We start from the raw sequence: 21762 nt of genomic DNA on the forward strand, positions 1-21762 counted from the left end.
TTGAGAGGCTGTTGGGTTCAGTATGATTTCCTTTTCACCTTCTGTTTGTTGCCAAGCTTAGATTATCATATGTCTTTTTCTTTTTAGATCTCATTCTTTCAGTCTTTCAGGGTAGTTCATATGTTCCAGTCCCTTTATTTGGCTTGTAAGATACTTCTGAAGTTGGTGACCATATGAGACAGCAGTATTCAGTTATATTTTGTACATTATATATTTTCATCAGTAGTTTTCTATCTCATTAGTGTCATGCCACTCAGTACTTAGTTCAGTAGTGCTGAAATGTATTGTTGTTTGTTATATTTTCAGAAAGTTCCATGGCATTCTGCCAGACATTTTAATTCTTTGTCTTCCTTGATGAGAAGCTGTTAGGTTCAGTATGATTTCCTTTTCACCTTCTGTTTTTGCCAAGCTTAGATCATCATATGTCTTCTTCCTACTTCTTGTTCTTTCAGTCTTTCAGGGTAGTTCATATGTTCCAGTCCCTTATTCAGCTTGTAAAATACTTCTTAAGTTGGTGACCATATGAGACAGCAATATTCAATTATATTTTGAACATTTACATAAAATATTTTCATCAGTAGTTTCCTGTCTCATGTAGTGTCATGCCACTCAGTAGTTAGTTCAGTAGTGCTCTCTTCACAGTATGTTCCCTGAATTCTGGTTTCTCATACATGATGTCACCCAAATCTTATGAGATGATTTCACTTCATCACTTTCTCTGTAAGGTCTTTATACATTGTTGCTGATGTTATTTGTTCTGAGGATAAGAGAAGGATTTAATGAAAGAGGCTTTGACTTATTGTGGTCTGAACATTTAGGAATGTGAGAGGTATGCATATGATAGTGAATAGGAACATAAGGCTGGAGTATTAGGTAGTAGTAGTTAGTAGGAACATTAATTAGAAGTCTCTGCAATACTGCACTAGAATTGCTGAGAGCTCTCCCAGTGGCCTGTTAAGGGTGATGTATTAAAGGCTAAGAAGTGGCACTGGAGTTTACTAGTTATGGAGAGTATTGCTGTGGCCACCCCCTTAAGGGAGTTCCAGAAGGGAACAGGCATTAGAGATATAGATAGAGTGAATAGGAGTGATATGTACATGGGAATGATGTGTTAACAGTGGGCTAACCCAGGGCATATGAAACGATTAGGGAAAACCATTGAATAGTGTGGGGGCTTGGCTGCAGACAGAGGCTGTTGTTTCACTACATTATACTTGGCAGCTAGAGAGTAGATATAAGCTGATGTGGCTGTTTTTTGTTTGTTCTTGGTGTTGTCTTACTTAGGCAGGAAATGGGGAACAAGTATGAAAAGAAAAAGCTCACAGAACATGAAAGATCTCTCTGTAATTGGTGTAAAATTTTTGGTTGTGTTTACATAGAAGACCATTTTGTGGTTTGGCGCATTCAAATCCCATACTATAGTATCTTTCAAGATTGCTATTTTTGACATTTGAATGCAGAATTTTTCCTTGTGTTTGGTTATCTTTTACTGTTTCCTTGCCATTTACCTCATTGTTTAAGTTTGATGAAATTTTCATGCATAGTACACCTTCATTTATCTTGTCAATGACATTCATTTGTTGATAGTTAAATCTAATATTATTAAGTCCCATTTACATGGGTTAGATCAAGTGCACACAAGCATGCACTTCATACGGAAATTAATTCTAAAGATTTGGGGTCCAACCCCAATCTCAAGCTGGCTGAAGGCAGGTTTAGTCAACGTGCATATTCTCCTAGGTATGTTGAGCATAACATTCGGGTCTTTGCCACATAGAAATGTGGTGTTGTTTGTTAGCTGAAATGTTTTAGAAAGTTGTGCATGCAATGTCTTGTTTTCAGTTTGGGATGGAACAACTTGATTTTGTATATAAATAGATTAATAAAGTTAGGTAAATAGTGTTCCCCTTCCACTTTTTTTTATTTGTTTTCAGTTTATTTGTTATTGTTCTTGTGCCAATTTTTCTTGCATTTTTTTATGGTGTATCCTCTCAAACTCAGACTGATAAGTATGTAAAGATGTCAGAATTGGAATGTATTCTGAGTTTTGGGACAAAAATTTATATCATCCTAAATGCAGACTGTATCTTCTGAAACTCAGGCTGTTTGGTCAAGGTTTCGTACATATTCCTGGTTGTAGGAGAAAAATTGTCCACCAATAATTGCACTAAGACCAAATGACCACTGCCGGGTATGGTATAATTTTTGTTCTCCTCTGACCCAGAAAAAGCCCAAATCCCAGGTTTTAGAAACATTTGGGTTCTAGAGGATTTGGCATTCAGAGTGTTCAGGTTTGGGAGGATACTGTACAGTCATTTGAAGTAAGCATGACAAGTTTGCCTTGGGAGTTTTTGTTATTCCACAAGGTTGCTTGATATCATTAAAAGCTAATGATTTTCCCTTGTTGAATATGACTTTGCAAACCTGAGAATTGCAGGATTTAAAACTTTGTCATTATTATTATTATTATTGTTATTATTATTATTATTATTATTATAATCTATTTTTTTTTTTTCTTTTTTTTTTTTCTTTTTTTTCCAAAAGAAGGAACAGAGAATTGGGCCAGGTGAGGGTATTCCCTCAAAGGCCCAGTCCTCTGTTCTTAACGCTACCTCGCTAATGCGGGAAATGGCGAATAGTTTGAAAGAAAAAGATTATTATTATATTGTTGTTATTATTATTATTATTATTATAATTATTTTTATATTATTATTATTGTTATTATTATTATTACTATTATTATACTCCCGTTGCCGCCCCGCCATACGTGAAATGGCATGCAAGCGCAAGGTGGTGCTAGGAAAAGACAAAAAAAAATATATATATATATTTTTATATATGTATGTATATACATGTGTACGTGGGTGGGCTGGGCCATTCTTTCGTCTGTTTCCTTGCGCTACCTTGCTAACATGGGAGACAGCGACAAAGTATAATAGAAAAAATTAAATAAATGAATAATGATAATGATTATTACTATATGTTCTGATCATCACTATTTGTGTATATCATCATCGGCAATATTATCATTGATTTTCTTTTGTCCCTTTCCTAGTTCTCTGTGGTCCATTTGATAGAGGATGATGACATTACTGTAGCATTTTTCACCTATCTAATTTGTTATTTTTCTTCTCCTGTCACCTCAGGGATCACTAGACAGAAAGAGGGTAAATGAATCTCATCTGTTCTGTGCCTGCCCTTTTTGCCCACTTTTTTTGCATGAGTAGTGGAGCTTTGTATGAAAGTATTCAATTGTTTGTGATGGAAGAAAATGTAAAAGTTTTTGGTGACATACTGTATGTGTGAGGGAAGTTGTGAAAGTGATTTAGTTAGGAATATAAGGCCTATGCACTGCGATATTAAGGGAGATTGAGTGAAGAATGACATACAATGAGAGTTTAAGAAACAAGGGAAGTGAAAGAGGAGTGGAAGGATTTCAGAGGTGCAGTCTTTGAATGTGCAGGTGATGTGGGTGGCATGCAGAAGGTGGGATGTTAAGGTATCAAGATGGGTATTATGTGACAGATGAGGAAGTTGAATTGCTAGTGAGAGAGAAAAGAAAAGGAGTGCATGTAACTTGGAGAAGTACAGGAGAAAGGGATAAGAAAATGAATAGTGTGAAGAGTACAAAAAACATATGGGGCAAGACTTTCTAAAGAGAAAAGCAGATGGAGAATTGGTGACATGCATAGAATATATGAAACAGAGATGGAGAGAGTATTTTGAAGGAATGCTGAATGTTAGGGTAGCAAGTGAAGTGAGAGAGTCATGGCAGATGTTACAGAAAGAAAAGAGAGGAGGGCATGAAAAGACTATATAGGATGAAGTGTGGCAATTAGGCAGGAGTGGATGAAATTGCTGTTGCATTTCTAAAGAAAGGATATGCTAGTGTCATTGATTAGTTGGTCATGCTGTTTAACATTTGTGTGGCCCAAGGCAGGGCATCAGAGATTGGCAAAGTACATGCATAGTTTCCATGTAAAGGGCAGGAGAGACAAATGAATACTCAGACTACTAAGTTATAAGTATGCTAAGTATACTTGATTAAATGGTTGGAAGAGTTGTGATTGAGAGATTGGTGGCATGCATGAGCATTTGATTGTGGTGCAGCAGTATGGATTCAAGCATAGTAAAGGGTGATTTGCTGTAAGTGAGATGAACTAGACCAGATGAAGTAGTAAAGACAAACCAAGGAGTTGTCTGTGGAGTTTGCTGGTAGGTGGTTAGCCCTAGTTTCTGTGCCTTACACATGACTGCCAGAGATTGGATGCATGCAAATGAGGTTGTTATTTGGGTCCTGATGCTTGCTGGCTAAGGCCGGAAATTAGCTAAAAGAAATAGAATTAGCTTGTTTTATTGGTTTAAATGTGAAAATGGGGTGTCTGAATTAGCTTGTTTTATTGGTTTAAATGTGAAAATGGGGTGTCTGCATTATTGTCTGATGTGTATGCTGTGAATTTTCCCCACTCGATAATGATTTTATCTGATCACTACACGGTGCACATACAAATCATTGGATGCACATGGCCAACGTTTCAATAATTTGGTGTACCTAGTCCATCAGCATTAAATTCATTACGTGACATGAGAATTGGCTGTGAAAGCTCATCGTTCACTGATATGAGACAGAGTTTTTGTTTCCATAACTATAAAACACAGTGCTTTAGCTTGAGCCTTTTGATAGAATAGTTACATTTTGTTTTAGATATTTTGCTTATCCCATAATGATTATTTGAATTGTACTTTGGAGGTGGCAGTTATTTCAGGTCTGTGCTGTAACTCTTCTCTGTGTAATATTTCAGACTCCACAGAATGAAGTTTGGTTTTCCCGAGGCCACAATGTTGCTGGGAAAACAACATTATATGATATGGAGGTTGGTGACTTCTTAATGAACAGTTTTGATCACTTTAATTTACATGGAATATTTAAGATAACAGAAATGAGGCTAAATCCCTTGTCTGACATAAATTCTTAAATCTTGTTTTATAAGTATGATGGATATTTAGGTTTTAAGGTATTATTGGAGCATAAGCATTATCAAGCAAAACAATATATTTTTCAGGTTGACCATGGTCAGCGACATGTCCTAACTGCATGCCAGGATCGAAATATTCGTGTATATAATGTTAATACTGGTAAACATTCCAAAACTTTCAAAGGTTCTATTGGTGATGATGGAACCTTAATTAAGGTAAGTGAATTATTGATCATATATTACTGTCAGTTTTATTATATTGGTGAATTGCCTGCTCTGATCAGTACATCATTTAAAACAGTGCGACTTTTTCTGTTTAAGGTCACTCTGCACTTACTGAGCAGACATGTGCTCAGAAATTAGCTAACTGTTTTTATCAAAAGGTCCCTGAGTGTTAGAAAATTTTTACTTATTATGACTGTTAATTCTTCTCATTTGATAAGATGAAGTAAGGATCTCCTTGTATCTGTTAATATTGCAGGTTATCCTTGATCAGAGTGGTATCTATGCTGCAACTAGTTGTACAGATAAGAATATGTGCATATACGATTACTACTCCGGGGAATGTATGGCAACTATGTTTGGTCATTCTGAACTAGTTACTGGGCTCCGTTTCACAAGTGATGGAAGACATCTTATTACTGTTTCTGGTGATGGTTGCATCTTTTTGTGGAGGTGAGTTTTTCTTGAAAGTTGCAATAACTTTCTAGTTATTTTGATGCTCATTTTTGTAATTCTTATAATTAGTGCAGATTTAGGGTTCTGCACCTCATATCCTGGAGCATACTCATATCCATACCTTTTCTTAAACCAAGAGTTTTTAGTCACCATTCTCCTTCCAGCATGCATTTTGACAAACATTTCTCCATTTTCATTTACGCCCAAGACTATGTCCCTTGATTATACCCTCAGTTGCCACACTCCAGTAAAACACTCACACTTCCTCGTCTTCTCCCATATGACTCCAGCACTCATGATTCCAACTTCTGCCAAGTCCAATGGTAGATACCAAAGTCCTATTTACATCACTGTCCTCTTCATTTACCAGATAAGATTAAGAACCCTGTCAGCAGTGTTGTCCATGGTTTTGACTTATCACTTAACCTACTTTTCACCATAATTAGTGACATCACTTAACCTATTTCTTTTCACAATTATTAATTTTCTTTCACCTCCATCCCAGTTCATCCATACACTAGCAGTTGATGATGTCATTGTACTCTGTTTCATTTTCACTATGATGCTTTTTTCCCACTAAATGCACTTCCTAAGTTGATTTGTACTAAATGGAGAAACAGTAATACAGTTAATTTCAGCAGTGCAAAAATTCACTATATTCCTATATCTCTTTCTAATGATCACACTTATCATACCATTATGTTTTAGTGCAGTGCAGTTTAGCCCTTCAGTAGCATTTGCATGTTATTTATAAGCATTTCCTGCCTTGGGTACCTCATATGTTGAACATCATAAAATCTGTTTCCAAAAGACTAGGGGTGTTGTACTGGTGCTACGTTTAGTCTCCCTGTGATTTGCTGTTCTGCATTTGTAGGTATTATTCATCATATTATGGATAATAGTACTGTTTGTACATCTGGTATAGCTCCTCTTTCATCTCTCTGTCAGTCAGACTGAAATCAAAGCCTTCCACCTTATTAACTTGAATGCTTTCACTTCTTTTCGACCGTCCATCACTGTCTGCTGTGATCATGCTTTTGTCTTTCTGTTCTGTTGGTGTTATTTTGGCTACTTCTCTTTGTATTGACTCAGCCCCAAAGACTTGGACCCATAGCATGCATCATGCAATTGCTTCTCTTAGTTTTTGCGTGGAGACCAGCCACATGTTGATGGATCACTATACCCCTGTTTTTCCTTGTCCAATGAATCTGTGGAATTTTCATCCATCACCTGACTGTGTATTTTCTTGTAACCTTTCCACGCCTAAGAAATGAGTCTGCAGACATTTGAGGAACTGAAATTAATCCCTGCCTTTGTCTCACACTTTTTGTACCTTTTTCCAAAATGGCTGCTCTCTCTCTCTCTCTCTCTCTCTCTCTCTCTCTCTCTCTCTCTCTCTCTCTCTCTCTCTCTCTCTCTCTCTCTCTCTCTCTCTCTCTCTCTCTCTCTCCTATGAAAGAAGAATTATTCCTTTCTGACAGATAACCTCAGCGTGAACCATCATCCCTTCTAATATGCTACCATATACCTGAAGCACTCTATAGTATCCATGTTATTTAAGCTTAGCTTTGAAATGGTAGTTATCATCTTGACTTCAGTACTTGCATCCTTTTATGTATTTTGGAATAGGTATAGATTAAGGGTTAAGTCCAGATTTTTTTGTAATCTTCCTTGATAGATATGTCTTATGATCTATGATTGTTTGTGCTTCATAAATTGTTGTTCTCAATTGTACCCCTAAAATTAGTTTCTTGTGATACTTCATTTTGCAAAAGCTTTATTGATCTTTTTTCCTAAGTGTTCTGATAATGTTTGATGAATTTGTTGCCCTTTTTTTTATCCTGTATTAGGGTGGTAATATTAATTGTGTTCTATTTACATTTTCTGATGAATTTTGATTGATTGCATTCAATTGATACTGGGAGAAGAGAATATTTATCATTTGTTTTTTGGGTACTGTTTATCATTATGAATAAGTGAACTGGGGCTTTATTCCCCTGTAATTCCCCATAGTATTTGGAATGGATTTCTCTCTGTGTAAGACTTTCTTGTTTTGGTCCGCAGGGTAAATTTACAGGTCTGTTTCATTTATTTTTTCACAAATGAAAAAAAAAAAGCTGTGTTTATGGACATCTTAATGGTTTTTTTTTTCTGTACTGTTATTCTGATGCCAGTGCTTCCAGGTATTCAGATGATCATACGTTATCATGGTTATTTATTATATCTGGATTATTTTGTTTACAGAAGCTAGATGGTTATTATATTAAAAATAATTTCTTTTTTAGAATGCCTCATGACATGACTCAAACAATGACAGCTCGATTAGCACAGCAAGCAGAAAGATCTGCCAAAGAAAAGAGAAAACCAGTTAAACAGTCTGTTGACAATGAAGACTTCAGGCCAGCCAATGAAGCCATTTTCGATCAGAATGCTAATGAGGCAGAGGAACCTGATTACAGGTATGCTTTGAATGAATTTTTATTATGTCTTAAAAGTCTTACAGTTGTGCTTTAATCCAGAATACAACTTTCTTTAAAGGGGAAAAAAATTTAATGGTTATGTACATTGAATTTGAAGCACTAAGTGGAATATGAAGAGGAAAACGAAAAGTAATTACTTGATAACTAGTAAGCACAAAGTATAGGTAAAGTTTCATAAGTCCATGTCACTTTTTCAGGTGCAGAATGGATCTTACGTGGTATATATAAAGGGGGTCTCAAAAATCTGGAGTAATACAGGAGGGTAGGATATACACTCCTCTTAGGTGCCTTCTATGACATGCTGGAGATACATAGGCAGAATTCTTTCTCCCCTTCCCAAAGTATTTACATGTATTCATTTACTTTACTTGATTGTCGTTTCCCACATCAGCAAGGAAGTACCATGAAAGAGACGAAGTATGGCCCATCCACCCACTTGCACATTTATTATTATTATTATACTTTGTCGCTGTCTCCCGTGTTAGCAAGGTAGCGCAAGGAAACAGACGAAAGAATGGCCCGACCTACCCACAGACACATGTATATACATACACACCCACACATGCATATATACATACCTATACATTTCAATGTATACATACATGTACATACAGACATGTACATATATACACATGTACATAATCATACTTGCTGCCTTCAAAATCATTTTCACTCCATCCTTCCACCCCCAATTTGGTCTCCTACTTCTCCTGGTTCCCTCCACCTCTGACACATATATCCTCTTTGTCAATCTTTCCTCACTCATTCTCTTCATGTGACCAAACCATTTCAATACACCCTCTTCTGCTCTCTCAACCACTTTCTTTTTATTACCACACATCTCTCTTACCCTTTCATTACTTACTCGATCAACCCACCTCACACCACATATTGTCCTCAAACATCTCATTTCCAACACATCCAACCTCCTCCGCACAACCCTATCTATAACCCATGCCTCGCAACCATATAACATTGTTGGAACCACTATTCCTTCAAACATACCCATTTTTGCTTTCCAAGATAATGTTCTCACCTTCCACACATTCTTCAACGCTCCCAGAACCTTCACCCCCTCCCCCACCCTGTGACTCACTTCCACTACCATAGTTCGATCCGCTGCTGAATTACATGCACATATGTGTACATGAAAATACACATATATATATATATACATAAATATGATATATGGGAGCACTGAAGAATGTGTGGAGAGATTGCTATCTGGAAGGGTAGAAGTGGTTGTTTGATGGTATAGCAATCCCAACATTATTATATGGATGTGAAGCATTGGCTATAGATAAGACTGCCGAGGAGGATGTGTGTGTTGGAATATTATATCGATGTGAAGCATTGGCTATAGATAAGACTGCCGAGGAGGATGTGTGTGTTTGAAATGAAATGTTTGAGGGCAGTATGTGGTGTGAGGTGGTTTGATTGAGTAAGTATGAGAGGGTAAGACAAGAGGTTTGGTAATAAAAAGAGAGTTATAGAGGGAGCTGAAAAGGATGTGCTGAAGGGGTTTGGACACTTGGAGGGAATGAGCAAAGAAAGGTTGACGTATAGGATCTATGAATAGAAGTGGAGGGAACATGGAGAATGGGAGACCAAATTGGAGATGGAAGGATGAAATGAAAAAGATTTTAAGTAATTGGGGCCTGAACATGGAGGAGGGTGAAAGGCTTGCACAGGATAGAGTTGATTGGAAGGAATGGTGGTATACAGAGGTCAATGTGCTGTCATTTGACTGAGCCAGGTCATGTGAAGCTTCCGTGGGAAACTGTGGAGAGGTCTGTGGGGCCTGGTTGTGGATAGTAAACTGTGGTTTTGATCCTCTACACATGGCAGCTACAGAAACGGTGTGAGTGGAGGTAGCCTTTCTTTGTCAGTTTCTGGTGCTGCTTTGCTAATGCAGGAAATGGCAGTCAAGTATAAAAGAAAATGAAAAGAAAATGTATATATTTAACGTAATTACATAGGTATTCAAAGTGAGAGAGTCATGGAAAGTGGTTTTATGAAAAGAGAACAGGTGATGAAAGCCTCTCATTAGATGAAACATGGCATGGTAGTTGGAATGGATAGGATTGTAGTTGAATTTCTCAAGAAAGGAGATGAACGTGTTTTTAGTTGGTTAGTTAGGTTTTTAATGTACATATGGCTTATGGTGAAGTGCCCAAGGATTGATAGAATTACTTTATAATGCCACTATAAAGGCAAGGGGGGCAAAAGTGAATGTTCAGATTGCTGAGATATGAGTTTGTTGAGTGTATCTGGTAATTTGACTGAGAGAGTGGTGACAGGGATTGTGGCATGCACAGAGCTTCAAATTAGGGAGGAGCAATGTAGCTTCAGGAGTGGTTGTGAAAAATATGCGAGAAACACTTAGAAAAACAAGGATTTGTATTTCACATGTGTGGATGTGGAGAAAGGATATGATAGGGTTGATAGAAATGCTGAGTGGAAGGGAGAAAAGCTGTTAGAATAAGTGAAGTTTCTATCAAGAGAGTAAGTGATGTGTGTGAATAGAGAATTGGATAAGTACTTTCAAGTGAAGGTGGATCTGTAGCAGGGGTGTCTCATGTTACCATAGCTTTTTGATTTGTTTATGGATGGGATGGTGGATGGAGGTGAATGTGAGAGTCTTGGAGAGAGGAGCCAGGCTTCAGTCTGTTGGGAATGGGGAGGCCTGAGAGCTAAGTAATTTGTTGTTTCAGTGACAGCACTGGTGGCTGATAAAAGTAAGAAGCTGCTGAAACTGATGTCTGAATTTGGAAGAGTGTGGTAAAGAAGAAGGTTGAAAGTAAATGTGAATAAAAATCAGGTTATTAGGTTTAGTAATGGAAAAAGACAGGGTAATTGAAGTATGAGTTTGAATGGAGAGAACTTAGAGGGAGCTAGGTATTTAAGTTACTTGGGAGTGTACATGGCAGGAAATGGAACCATGGAAGCTGAAGTGAGCCATATGTTGGTTGAAGTGAAAACCCAGTAAGTGCATTTGTAAGTGTAGGAGTCCTTGTGTCACTTGCACTCACTTGGAGAATGTGTTTTTGTGAATTCAGAGGCTTTGTGTTCCTGATCCACCCAGTGAAATTAGGATTGGTGCTGTTGAGAGATATGCAGATAAAAGTTTATTCTCTCTCTTAATATACAATATCATCTTAAGAATATTTATGAAAATTGTCTTTTGATTTAATTTATATAGCCAGGAATACCTTAACTTTGATTCATTTGTACCTAAAAATGTATTGCTAATCATTTGCCCATGTGATGTTGGGTTCTCCTTTTGATGTCTTCAAGTTTTGTGCATAGATATAGGCTGAGTGAGTGGGCTCACCATGCATGTTTATAATTATCCTTGAATTATTATTGCTTTTCCTAGAGTTTTTATATTATGCAAAATTTTTTTTTTCAAGTTCCTTAGACTCATTTTTTTATGCAAGGCTTGCTTACCCCTAGTTCATTTGAATGAAGAAAGTGCTTTCTGTTCCTTACTAATGGTCTTGAATTTTGGTATTGCCATCTGTTGAGTTGATGTTCTTTGAAAACATGTTTGTATTTTGTGTACATTATTATATTCTTTTACTACTGTTGTTTATGTGTTCGCAGTAATGGTGGGTTTACTTTGAATCTGTAAACTTTTTCCTTGTAATGTATTTCTTGTAATTAAATTTGATGGGAGTTTCATGCACATTTTATCAGTTGAGAAAGCACCATTGTTACTTACATCAGCATGTTTTCATAATTGTTTGCCTATCTTACATTTTCATATTTCCTGTATCCTGTTGACATTTTTCTGATTCCTTAAAGACAATTCATATTTCATGTACACCCATGTAGTACTTATTTATAGGATATTATAACAAATCAACAAATATGCTGTGAATGTTCTGAAGCATTGCTTTTATATAATCATCATTTAATGTTATTAAGGATGTTCATGTGTGTGCCACCGTACCTTAAATGCTGGAGGTACTAGAGTAAATATTTTCAGAGAAATATCATATGCTTCTTGATACTAACAAATTTTGATATTACCATTAGGTTCAGCATGGGCCAGTTACCTTTGTGGGCCAAGAAGCAGATGACTGAACCACAAGTTCCAGGTGGAGGTGCAGGAGATAGAGGAGCAGTAGACTTGCCCAAGGGACGTTGGGCACAACGGCTACATAACAGTGCCATTACCTTTAAGAGTCATTATGACACTGACTCAGTCATACCATTCCCAGCTAGAGGTAAGATGCTTCTCTCTCTCTAGTTAATAATTGATGAATGTAGGTATATCTCTCCTTGGTTTGTTTTGTGAGCTATAAGTGATATCTCAGACCTCTTAGGGTTAGAAACCACTTAACCCTACCTTTCTTGAGGTAAATGCCCTTTACCTCTTATAGACGCCTGTTTAGGGATGATATCCTTGGCTTGGCCTGGGTCTGCCCTCTCCCAAACCAACAATGTCCACATGGTGATGACATCATTGTCCTCTGGTCATTGGTACTTACCATTTCTGCCCTCTGACTCATCAACAACCTCCACATGGTGATGACATTGTCCCCTGGTCATTGGTACCCACATGCTTCATATATAATGATACCTAAGGTTACATTCAGCATATCTAGGCTGGCAGGTTTTTGTGCTAGTTTCTTCCATTCTCCCTTGGATATATACCAGTATCCTTGTCTAATTTAGCTAGGATATAGTGTATTATGTAACAGACATAATTTGACTTTCATAAACACTTCTGAGTTATATCTGCTCATATGTTACTTTGTTTGGCTGCTAATAAGTGTGTTCTAGTTTTTATATTTATATTTTCTGTATAAAACTGTACACACATGTTTCTCTATGGTCATTTCTTACATCCATAGACATATACACTTGGTTCTCCAAGTCATTGAGAACATCTCTGGTGGTTAGTGCTTGCCTTTTCACTGTATGTGTAGTTTTGTGTGTTTACCCTCTTTCCCCTCATTTTATTTTGTTTCTTAGTTTTAGGGAAGAATATGAATTATGTAAGTGGAATGTTAAGAAGCTGATAGAGTAAAGCAAAGACAGTAGATGAAGATTTTAGAAGAAAGTTAAGTTAAAACTTTCAGGATAATAAGAAACTCTACTATGAAGTGAAAAAGGAAAGAGGTGGATGTAAGAGTGGAAATGTTAATGTGAGAAGTGAGGAAGGGAAATTGCTGAATCAAAGGGAGGTAGTGAAGGGAAGATGGAATGAGTATATGGGAGAATTGATGAATGTGGGGGAAGGGAAGGCAGTAGTTGCATGCATAGGTTTGGAGGATGGAAGGAGACGATGCAAGTGCAAGGGCCTATAGCAAAAAGGGAGGTAAGAAGGGCAATAATGAGGTTGAAGGTAGGAGAGGCACCTGGAGTGGATGGGATTACGGCTGAAATGCTGAAGTATGGAGGAGAAAGTGTGATAGAGTGGATGCATCTGATATGTAATTTAACATGGAAACAGGAGGTTGTGTCTGAGGATTGGATGAAAGCTGTTATTGTTCCTTTAACCAAAGAAAAAGGTGCTAAGGATACGTGTAGCAATTATAGGGAATTGCAGGTAAGTGGAAGTGACTCACAGGGTTGGGGAGGGGGTGAAGGTTCCAGGAGTGATGAAGAATGTGTGGAAGGAGAGAATGTTATCTCTGAGAGCAAAAATAGGTACGTTTGAAGGAATAGTAGTTCCAACAAAGTTACATGGTTGCAAGGCATGGGCTATAGAGTTGTACAGAGGAGGGTGGATATGTTGGAAATGAAATGTTTGAGGACAGTATGTGGTGTGAGTTGGTTTGATCAAGTGAGTGATGAAAGGGTAAGAGAGATGTGTGGAAATGAAAAAAAGAGTGTGGCTGAGAGCAGAAGAGGGTGTGTTGGAGTGGTTTAGACACATTGAGAGAGTGAGTGAGGAAAGATTGACAAAGAGGATATATGTGTCAGAGGTGGAGGGAACAAGAGAAATGGGAGACCAATTTGGGGGTATAAGGATGGAATGAAAAAGATTTTGAGTGATCGGGGCCTGAACATACTGGAGGGTGAGAGGCATGCAAGAAATAGAGTGAATTGGAACAATGTGGTATACTGGAGTCATTGTATTGTCAGTGGACTGAATCAGGGCATGTGAAGTGTGGAGTAAACCATGGAATGGTCTGTGGGGCCTGGATGTGGGATAGGGAGCTGTGGTCTTAATGCATTACAGATGACATCTAGAGACTGAGTGTGAACGAATGTGGGCTTTGTCGTCTTTTCCTAGCACTACCTCACGAGCATGTAGGGGAAGGGGGTTGCTATTTCATGTGTGCGAGTAGGTGATGGGAATGGAAGAAGGCAGCAGGTATGAATATGTACATATGTATATATATGTATATGTCTGTGTATTTATATGTATGTATACATTGAAATGTATAGGTATGTATATGTGTGTGTGTGAGCATTTATGTATATATATATATGTATGTGGGTGGGTTGGGCCATTCTTTCATCTGTTTCCTTGCGCTACCTCACTAACGCGGGAGACAGCGACTAAATACAATAAAAAAGAATAAAAGAAATAATAATGATAATAACTATCCCAGGGAATAGGGGGAAAGAATATTTCCCACGTATTCCCTGGGTGTCACAGAAGGCAACTGAAAGAGGAGGTAGTGGAGGGCTCGAAATCCTCCCCTTCGGTTTTTGATTTTCCAAAAGAAGGAATATATACAAATCAACATGTATGTATGTGTAAGTGTGTGAGCATTTATGTATATACATGTGTATATGGGTGGGTTGGGCCATTCTATTGTCTGTTTCTTTGCTCTACCTCGCTAACGTTGGAGACAGCGAGTAAATATAACAAAAAAATAATAATAACAACTATCCCTGGGGTTAGGGGAGAAAGAATATTTCCCACATAATCCCTGGGTTTCACAGAAGGCGACTAAAAGGGGGGGTAGTGGGGTGGCTCGAAATCCTCCCCATCCGTTTTTAATTCTCCAAAAGAAGGAACATATACATATCAGCATATACATACATGCACAGACATATACATATATACACATGTACATATTCATACTTGCTTGCCTCCATCCATTCCTGTTGCTATTATTATTATTATTAATTTCTTTTTTCTTTCATACTATTCGCCATTTCCCACGTTAGCGAGGTAGCGTTAAGAACAGAGGACTGGGCCTTTGAGGGAATATATTCACCTGGCTCCCTTCTCTGTTCCTTCTTTTGGAAAATTAAAAAAAAAAAAGAGGGGAGGATTTCCAGCCACCCGCTCCCTCCCCTTTTAGTTGCCTTCTACGACACACAGGGAATACGTGGGAAGTATTCTTTCTCCCCTATCCCCAGGGATTATTGATATCATTATTATTATTATTGTTACCACATCGATCCAATTCACACTATTCCTTGCCCGTCTTTCACCCTCCTGCATGTTCAGGCCCCGATCACTCAAAATCTTTTTCACTCCATCTTTCCACCTCCAATTTGGTCTCCCACTTCTCCTCGTTCCCTCCACCTCCGACACATATATCCTCTTGGTTAATCTTTCATCACTCATTCTCTCCATCTGCCCAAACCATTTCAGAACACCCTCTTCTGCTCTCTCAACCACGCTCTTCTTATTTCCACACATCTCTCTTACCCTTACATTACTTACTCGATCAAACCACCTCACACCACATATTGTCCTTAAACATCTCATTTCCAGCACATCCACCCTCCTGCGCACAACTCTATCCATAGCCCACGCCTCGAACCATACAACATTGTTGGAACCACTATTCCTTCAAACAGAGCCATTTTTGCTTTCCGAGATAATGTTCTTGACTTCCACACATTCTTCAAGGCTCCCAGGATTTTCGCCCCCTCCCCCACCCTATGATTCACTTCCGCTTCCATGGTTCCTTCCGCTGCCAGATCCTCTCCCAGATATCTAAAACACTTTACTTCCTCCAGTTTTTCTCCATTCAAACTTACCTCCCAGTTGACTTGACCCTCAACCATACTGTACCTAAGAACCTTGCTCTCATTCACATTTACTCTTAACTTTCTTCTTTCACACACTTTACCAAACTCAGTCACCAGCTTCTGCAGTTTCTCACATGAATCAGCCACCAGCGCTGTATCATTAGCGAACAACAACTGACTCGCTTCCCAAGCTCTCTTATCCCCAACAGACTGCATACATGCCCCTCTTTCCAAAATCTTGCATTATTATTATTATAATATTATTATTATTATTATTATCATTATCATTATTATTATTATTATTATTATTATTATTATTATTATTATTATTATTATTATTTAGCTAACCCCTTTTTGTAAAATCTCATTGTAATACTGGTGAGTACTCTTATAAGTCTCTTCTGGGTAGTAGATGGTAGGCAGTCATCAATGAGGGAGTTATTAATGGGACCTGGCATGGTATTGGGAGTGTTATTGACATCTGCATAGTTAGCCAGCACTTCATTGGCTCTCAAGTTCCTATCATTCAGTCTTGCCTTTATACGCTCAACACTTGATTACAAGTAACTCATACGACTTGTTCTACATAATTCTGGATTTTCTTGCTGTGAGTGCTGCATTTTAACCTTGCATTTTGGTAAAATCCTGTTTAAGCTCTCATAATTATTACTTTCTTCTCAATAATGATTTTTCTCAATTGTTTGCAGATAAACGTCCTGCAGACTCAGAGTCAAGTAAAGACAGCTCCCTAGAGGATAGTGTTGGTGTTCACAAGCAGTACCATAGTCCTGCACGAAGAGAGAACTTGATCTTAACCAAACAGGTTAGTAGGGGCTTAGAAAACAAAATAATGAATTCATGTATATATTTTTTATTCATTTCATCATGAATATTTCATCAGTATTGAGTTTCATTGTTTATCTCTTCAGACGTTTTGCAATTCATCCTTGCCTCAAAGATTGATGTTAGCTTTTTACGTGGAGGTTGTTTTATATTGTTGTTAGTTTAAGTGAAGCAGGCCTGCTTAGATATATCTTGAAATCTTGTTTTTTGATTGTATGATGATGATAACTGATAGCAAGATTGGGGGTTAATACCCTATAGCACATATTGATCTTTAAGATTTTTATGGTTCATTATTTTAATTTTTTTTTTATTATACCTGATTGCTGCTACCTGCATTAGCGAGGTAGTGCCTGGAAACAGATGAAGAAAGAATGGCCCATCCACTTATATACACATATATATACATAAATGCCCATACACGTACATATACATACAAATACATATACCTCCTGTTTCAGCAGGAAAACAGACAAAAAAGGCTACATTTGTTCATTCTCAGTTTCTAGCTGTCATGTGTAATGCACCGAAATCACAGTTCCCTATCCACATCCAGGCCCTAAACACCTTTTCATGGTTTACCCCAGACATTTCACATGCCCTGGTTCAGTCCATTGACAGCACGGCTACCCTGGTATACCACATTGTTTCAGTTCACTCTATTCCTTGCATGCCTCTCACCCTCCTGTATGTTCAGGCCCCTATTGCTCAAAATCTTTTTTACTCCATCCTTCCACCTCCAATTTAGTCTCCCGCTTCTTCTTGTTCCCTCCACCTCTGACACATATATCCTCTTTGTCAGTCTTTCCTCACTCTTACTCTCCATATGTCCAAACCATTTCAACACACCCTCATCTGCTCTCTCAACCGCTTTCTTTTTATTACCACACATCTCTCTCACCCTTTCATTACTTACTCGATCAAACCACCTCACACCACGTATTGTTCTCAAACATTTCATTTCCAAAACATCCAACCTCCTCCATACAACCCTATCTATAGCCCATGCCTCACAACCATTTAGCATTGTTGGAACTACTGTTCCTTCAAACATACCCATTTTTGCTCTGAGATAACGTTCTTTCCCTCCACACATTCTTCATTGCTCCCAGAGCCTTTACCCCCCCTCCCCCACCCTGTGACTCACATCTGTTTCCATGGTTCCATTTGCTGCTTTGTCCACTCCCAGATATCTAAAACACTTAACTTCCACCAATTTTTCTCCATTCAAACTTACATCCCAGTTAACTTGTCCCTCAACCCTTCTGAACCTAAAAACCTTGTTCTTATTGGCATTTGCTCTCAACTTTATCCTTTCACAAACGTTTCCAAATTCAGTCACCAACTTCTGTAGTTTAACACTCGAATCAGCCACCAGAGCTGTACCATTGGTGAACAACAAGTGACTCTCTTTCCAGGCTCTCTCATCCTCAACGTACTGCATACTCGCCCCTCTCTCCAAAACTCTTGCCTCCACAGTCACACCCCATCCATAAACAAATTAAACAACCACTGGGACATCACAAACCCCTGCCACAGACCAACATTCACTGGGAACCCATCACTTTCCTCTCCTCCTTCCTCGCACTAATGCCTTACATCCTTGGTAAAAACTTTTCACTGTTTCTAGCAACTTACCTCCCACACTGTATACTCTTAAGACCCTCCACAAAGCATCTCTCTCAGCCATATTGTATGTCTTCTCCTTATCCATAAATGCTACATATGAATCCATGTTTTTCTAAGTATTTCTCACACACATTCTTCAAAGCAAGCACCTGATCCACACATTTTTTACCACTTATGAAACCACACTGCTCCTTCCCAGTCTGATGCTCTGTACGTGCCTTCACCCTCTTAATCGATATTCTGCCATACAATTTTCCAGGAATTCTCAGCAAACTTATTCTTTTGTGGTTTGAACACTCACCTTTATCCCTTCTGCCTTTGGACACTGGCATTACAAATACATGCATTCTGCCAATCCTCAGGCTTTTCACCATGATTCATACATACATTAAATATCCTTACCAACCAATCAGCAACACAGTCACCCCCTTTCGTAATAAATTCATCTGCAGTGCCATCCAAGCCTGCTGCCTTGCCGGATTTCATCTTCCACAAGGCTTTCACCAGCTCTTCTCTCTTTACCAAACCATTCTCCCTGATCCTCTCACTTCACACACCACCCCGACAAAAACACATTCAACAGACCTTCAAATTACTCACTTCATCTCTACCTGTTACGACTTCCCCACTTACCCGCTTCACTGATGTTCCCATTTATTCTCTTGTCTTATGCGTGTTTTTTTACCTCCTTTTAAACCATCTTTTTATTCTCCCTAAAGTTTAATGATACTCTCTTGCTCCAACTCCCATTTGCCCTCTCTCTTGACCTCCTTCCACTTTCTTTTATACGTCTCCTAGTCATTTGCACTCTCTCCTTACAAGTATCATCCAAAGGCCTCTCTTTCTCTTTCACTGACAACTTTACTTCTTCATCCCACCATATGGAACAAATAAGTGAGGAAAGGTTGACAAAGAGATATGTGCCAGAGGTGGAGGGAACAAGGAGAAGCAGGAGACCAAATTGGAGGTGGAAGGATGAAGTGAAAAAGATTTTGTGTGATTCGGGCCTGAACATGCAGGAGGGTGAAATGCGTACATGGAACAGAGTGAACTGTAACGTTGTGGTGTACTGGGGTCGACGTGCTGTCAATGGACTGAACCAGGACATGTGAAATGTCTGGGGTAAATCATGGAAAGGTCTGTGGGGCCTAGATGTAGAAAGGGAGCTGTAGTTTTCGTGCATTACAGATGACACCTAGAGACTGAGTGTAAACGAATGTGGCCTTTTTTTCATGTTTCGTGGTGCTACCTCTCTGAAGCAGGGGGTGGTGATACTGCTTCCTGTGGGGCGGGGTAGCACCTGGAATGGATGAGGGCAAGCAAGTATGAATATTTACAAGTGTATACATGATGTGTTTTTTTTTTTTTTTTTTTTTTTTTTTGCCACTGTCTCCCGCGTTTGCGAGGTAGCGCAAGGAAACAGACGAAAGAAATGGCCCAACCCACCCCCATACACATGTATATACATACACGTCCACACACGCAAATATACATACCTACACAGCTTTCCATGGTTTACCCCAGATGCTTCACATGCCCTGATTCAATCCACTGAGAGCACGTCAACCCCGGTATACCACATCGATCCAATTCACTCTATTCCTTGCCCTTCTTTCACCCTCCTGCATGTTCAGGCCCCGATCACACAAAATCTTTTTCACTCCATCTTTCCACCTCCAATTTGGTCTCCCACTTCTCCTCGTTCCCTCCACCTCCGACACATATATCCTCTTGGTCAATCTTTCCTCACTCATTCTCTCCATGTGCCCAAACCATTTCAAAACACCCTCTTCTGCTCTCTCAACCACGCTCTTTTTATTTCCACACATCTCTCTTACCCTTACGTTACTTACTCGATCAAACCACCTCACACCACACATTGTCCTCAAACATCTCATTTCCAGCACATCCACCCTCCTGCGCACAGCTCTATCCATAGCCCACGCCTTGCAACCATACAAAATTGTTGGAACCACTATTCCTTCAAATATACCCATTTTTGCTTTCCGAGATAATGTTCTCGACTTCCACACATTCTTCAAGGCTCCCAGGATTTTCGCCCCCTCCCCCACCCTATGATCCACTTCCGCTTCCATGGTTCCATCCGCTGCCAGATCCACTCCCAGATATCTAAAACACTTTACTTCCTCCAGTTTTTCTCCATTCAAACTTACCTCCCAATTGACTTGACCCTCAACCCTACTGTACCTAATAACCTCTTATTCACATTTACTCTTAACTTTCTTCTTTCACACACTTTACCAAACTCAGTCACCAGCTTCTGCAGTTTCTCACATGAATCAGCCACCAGCGCTGTATCATCAGCGAACAACAACTGATTCACTTCCCAAGCTCTCTCATCCACAACAGACTTCATACTTGTCCCTCTTTCTAAAACTCTTGCATTCACCTCCCCAACAACTCCATCCATAATCAAATTAAACAACCATGGAGACATCACACACCCGTGCCACAAACCTACATTCACTGAGAACCAATCACTTTCCTCTCTTCTTACACGTACACATGCCTTACATCCTCGATAAAAACTTTTCACTGCTTCTAACAACTTGCCTAATATATATATATGTATTTTTTTTTTTTTGCTTTGTCGCTGTCTCCCGCGTTTGCGAGGTAGCGCAAGGAAACAGACGAAAGAAATGGCCCAACCCACCCCCATACACATGCCTTGATTCAATCCACTGACAGCACGTCAACCGCGGTATACCACATCGCTCCAATTCACTCTATTCTTTGCCCTCCTTTCACCCTCCTGCATGTTCAGGCCCCGATCACACAAAATCTTTTTCACTCCATCTTTCCACCTCCAATTTGGTCTCCCTCTTCTCCTCGTTCCCTCCACCTCCGACACATATATCCTCTTGGTCAATCTTTCCTCACTCATTCTCTCCATGTGCCCAAACCATTTCAAAACACCCTCTTCTGCTCTCTCAACCACGCTCTTTTTATTTCCACACGTCTCTCTTACCCTTACATTACTTACTCGATCAAACCACCTCACACCACACATTGTCCTCAAACATCTTATTTCCAGCACATCCATCCTCCTGCGCACAACTCTATCCATAGCCCACGCCTCGCAACCATACAACATTGTTGGAACCACTATTCCCTCAAACATACCTATTTTTGCTTTCCGAGATAATGTTCTCGACTTCCACACATTCTTCAAGGCTCCCAGA

The 21762-nt window shown here is 39.0% G+C and overlaps 1 protein-coding gene across 1 annotated transcript in view; it reads left to right on the forward strand.

Moving 5' to 3' along the window:
* The window catches only part of Wdr62 (WD repeat domain 62), a 256762-nt gene that overhangs the window by 202683 nt on the left and 32317 nt on the right, over positions 1-21762 (forward strand). The window contains 6 exon segments of the mRNA XM_071689470.1: positions 4803-4874; positions 5064-5192; positions 5458-5651; positions 7940-8113; positions 12176-12366; positions 16795-16910. Of these exon segments, the coding sequence (XP_071545571.1) occupies positions 4803-4874; positions 5064-5192; positions 5458-5651; positions 7940-8113; positions 12176-12366; positions 16795-16910 (876 nt within the window).

Source organism: Panulirus ornatus, chromosome 3 (genome assembly GCF_036320965.1).
Source record: "Panulirus ornatus isolate Po-2019 chromosome 3, ASM3632096v1, whole genome shotgun sequence".
NCBI classification, from domain to species: domain Eukaryota; kingdom Metazoa; phylum Arthropoda; class Malacostraca; order Decapoda; family Palinuridae; genus Panulirus; species Panulirus ornatus.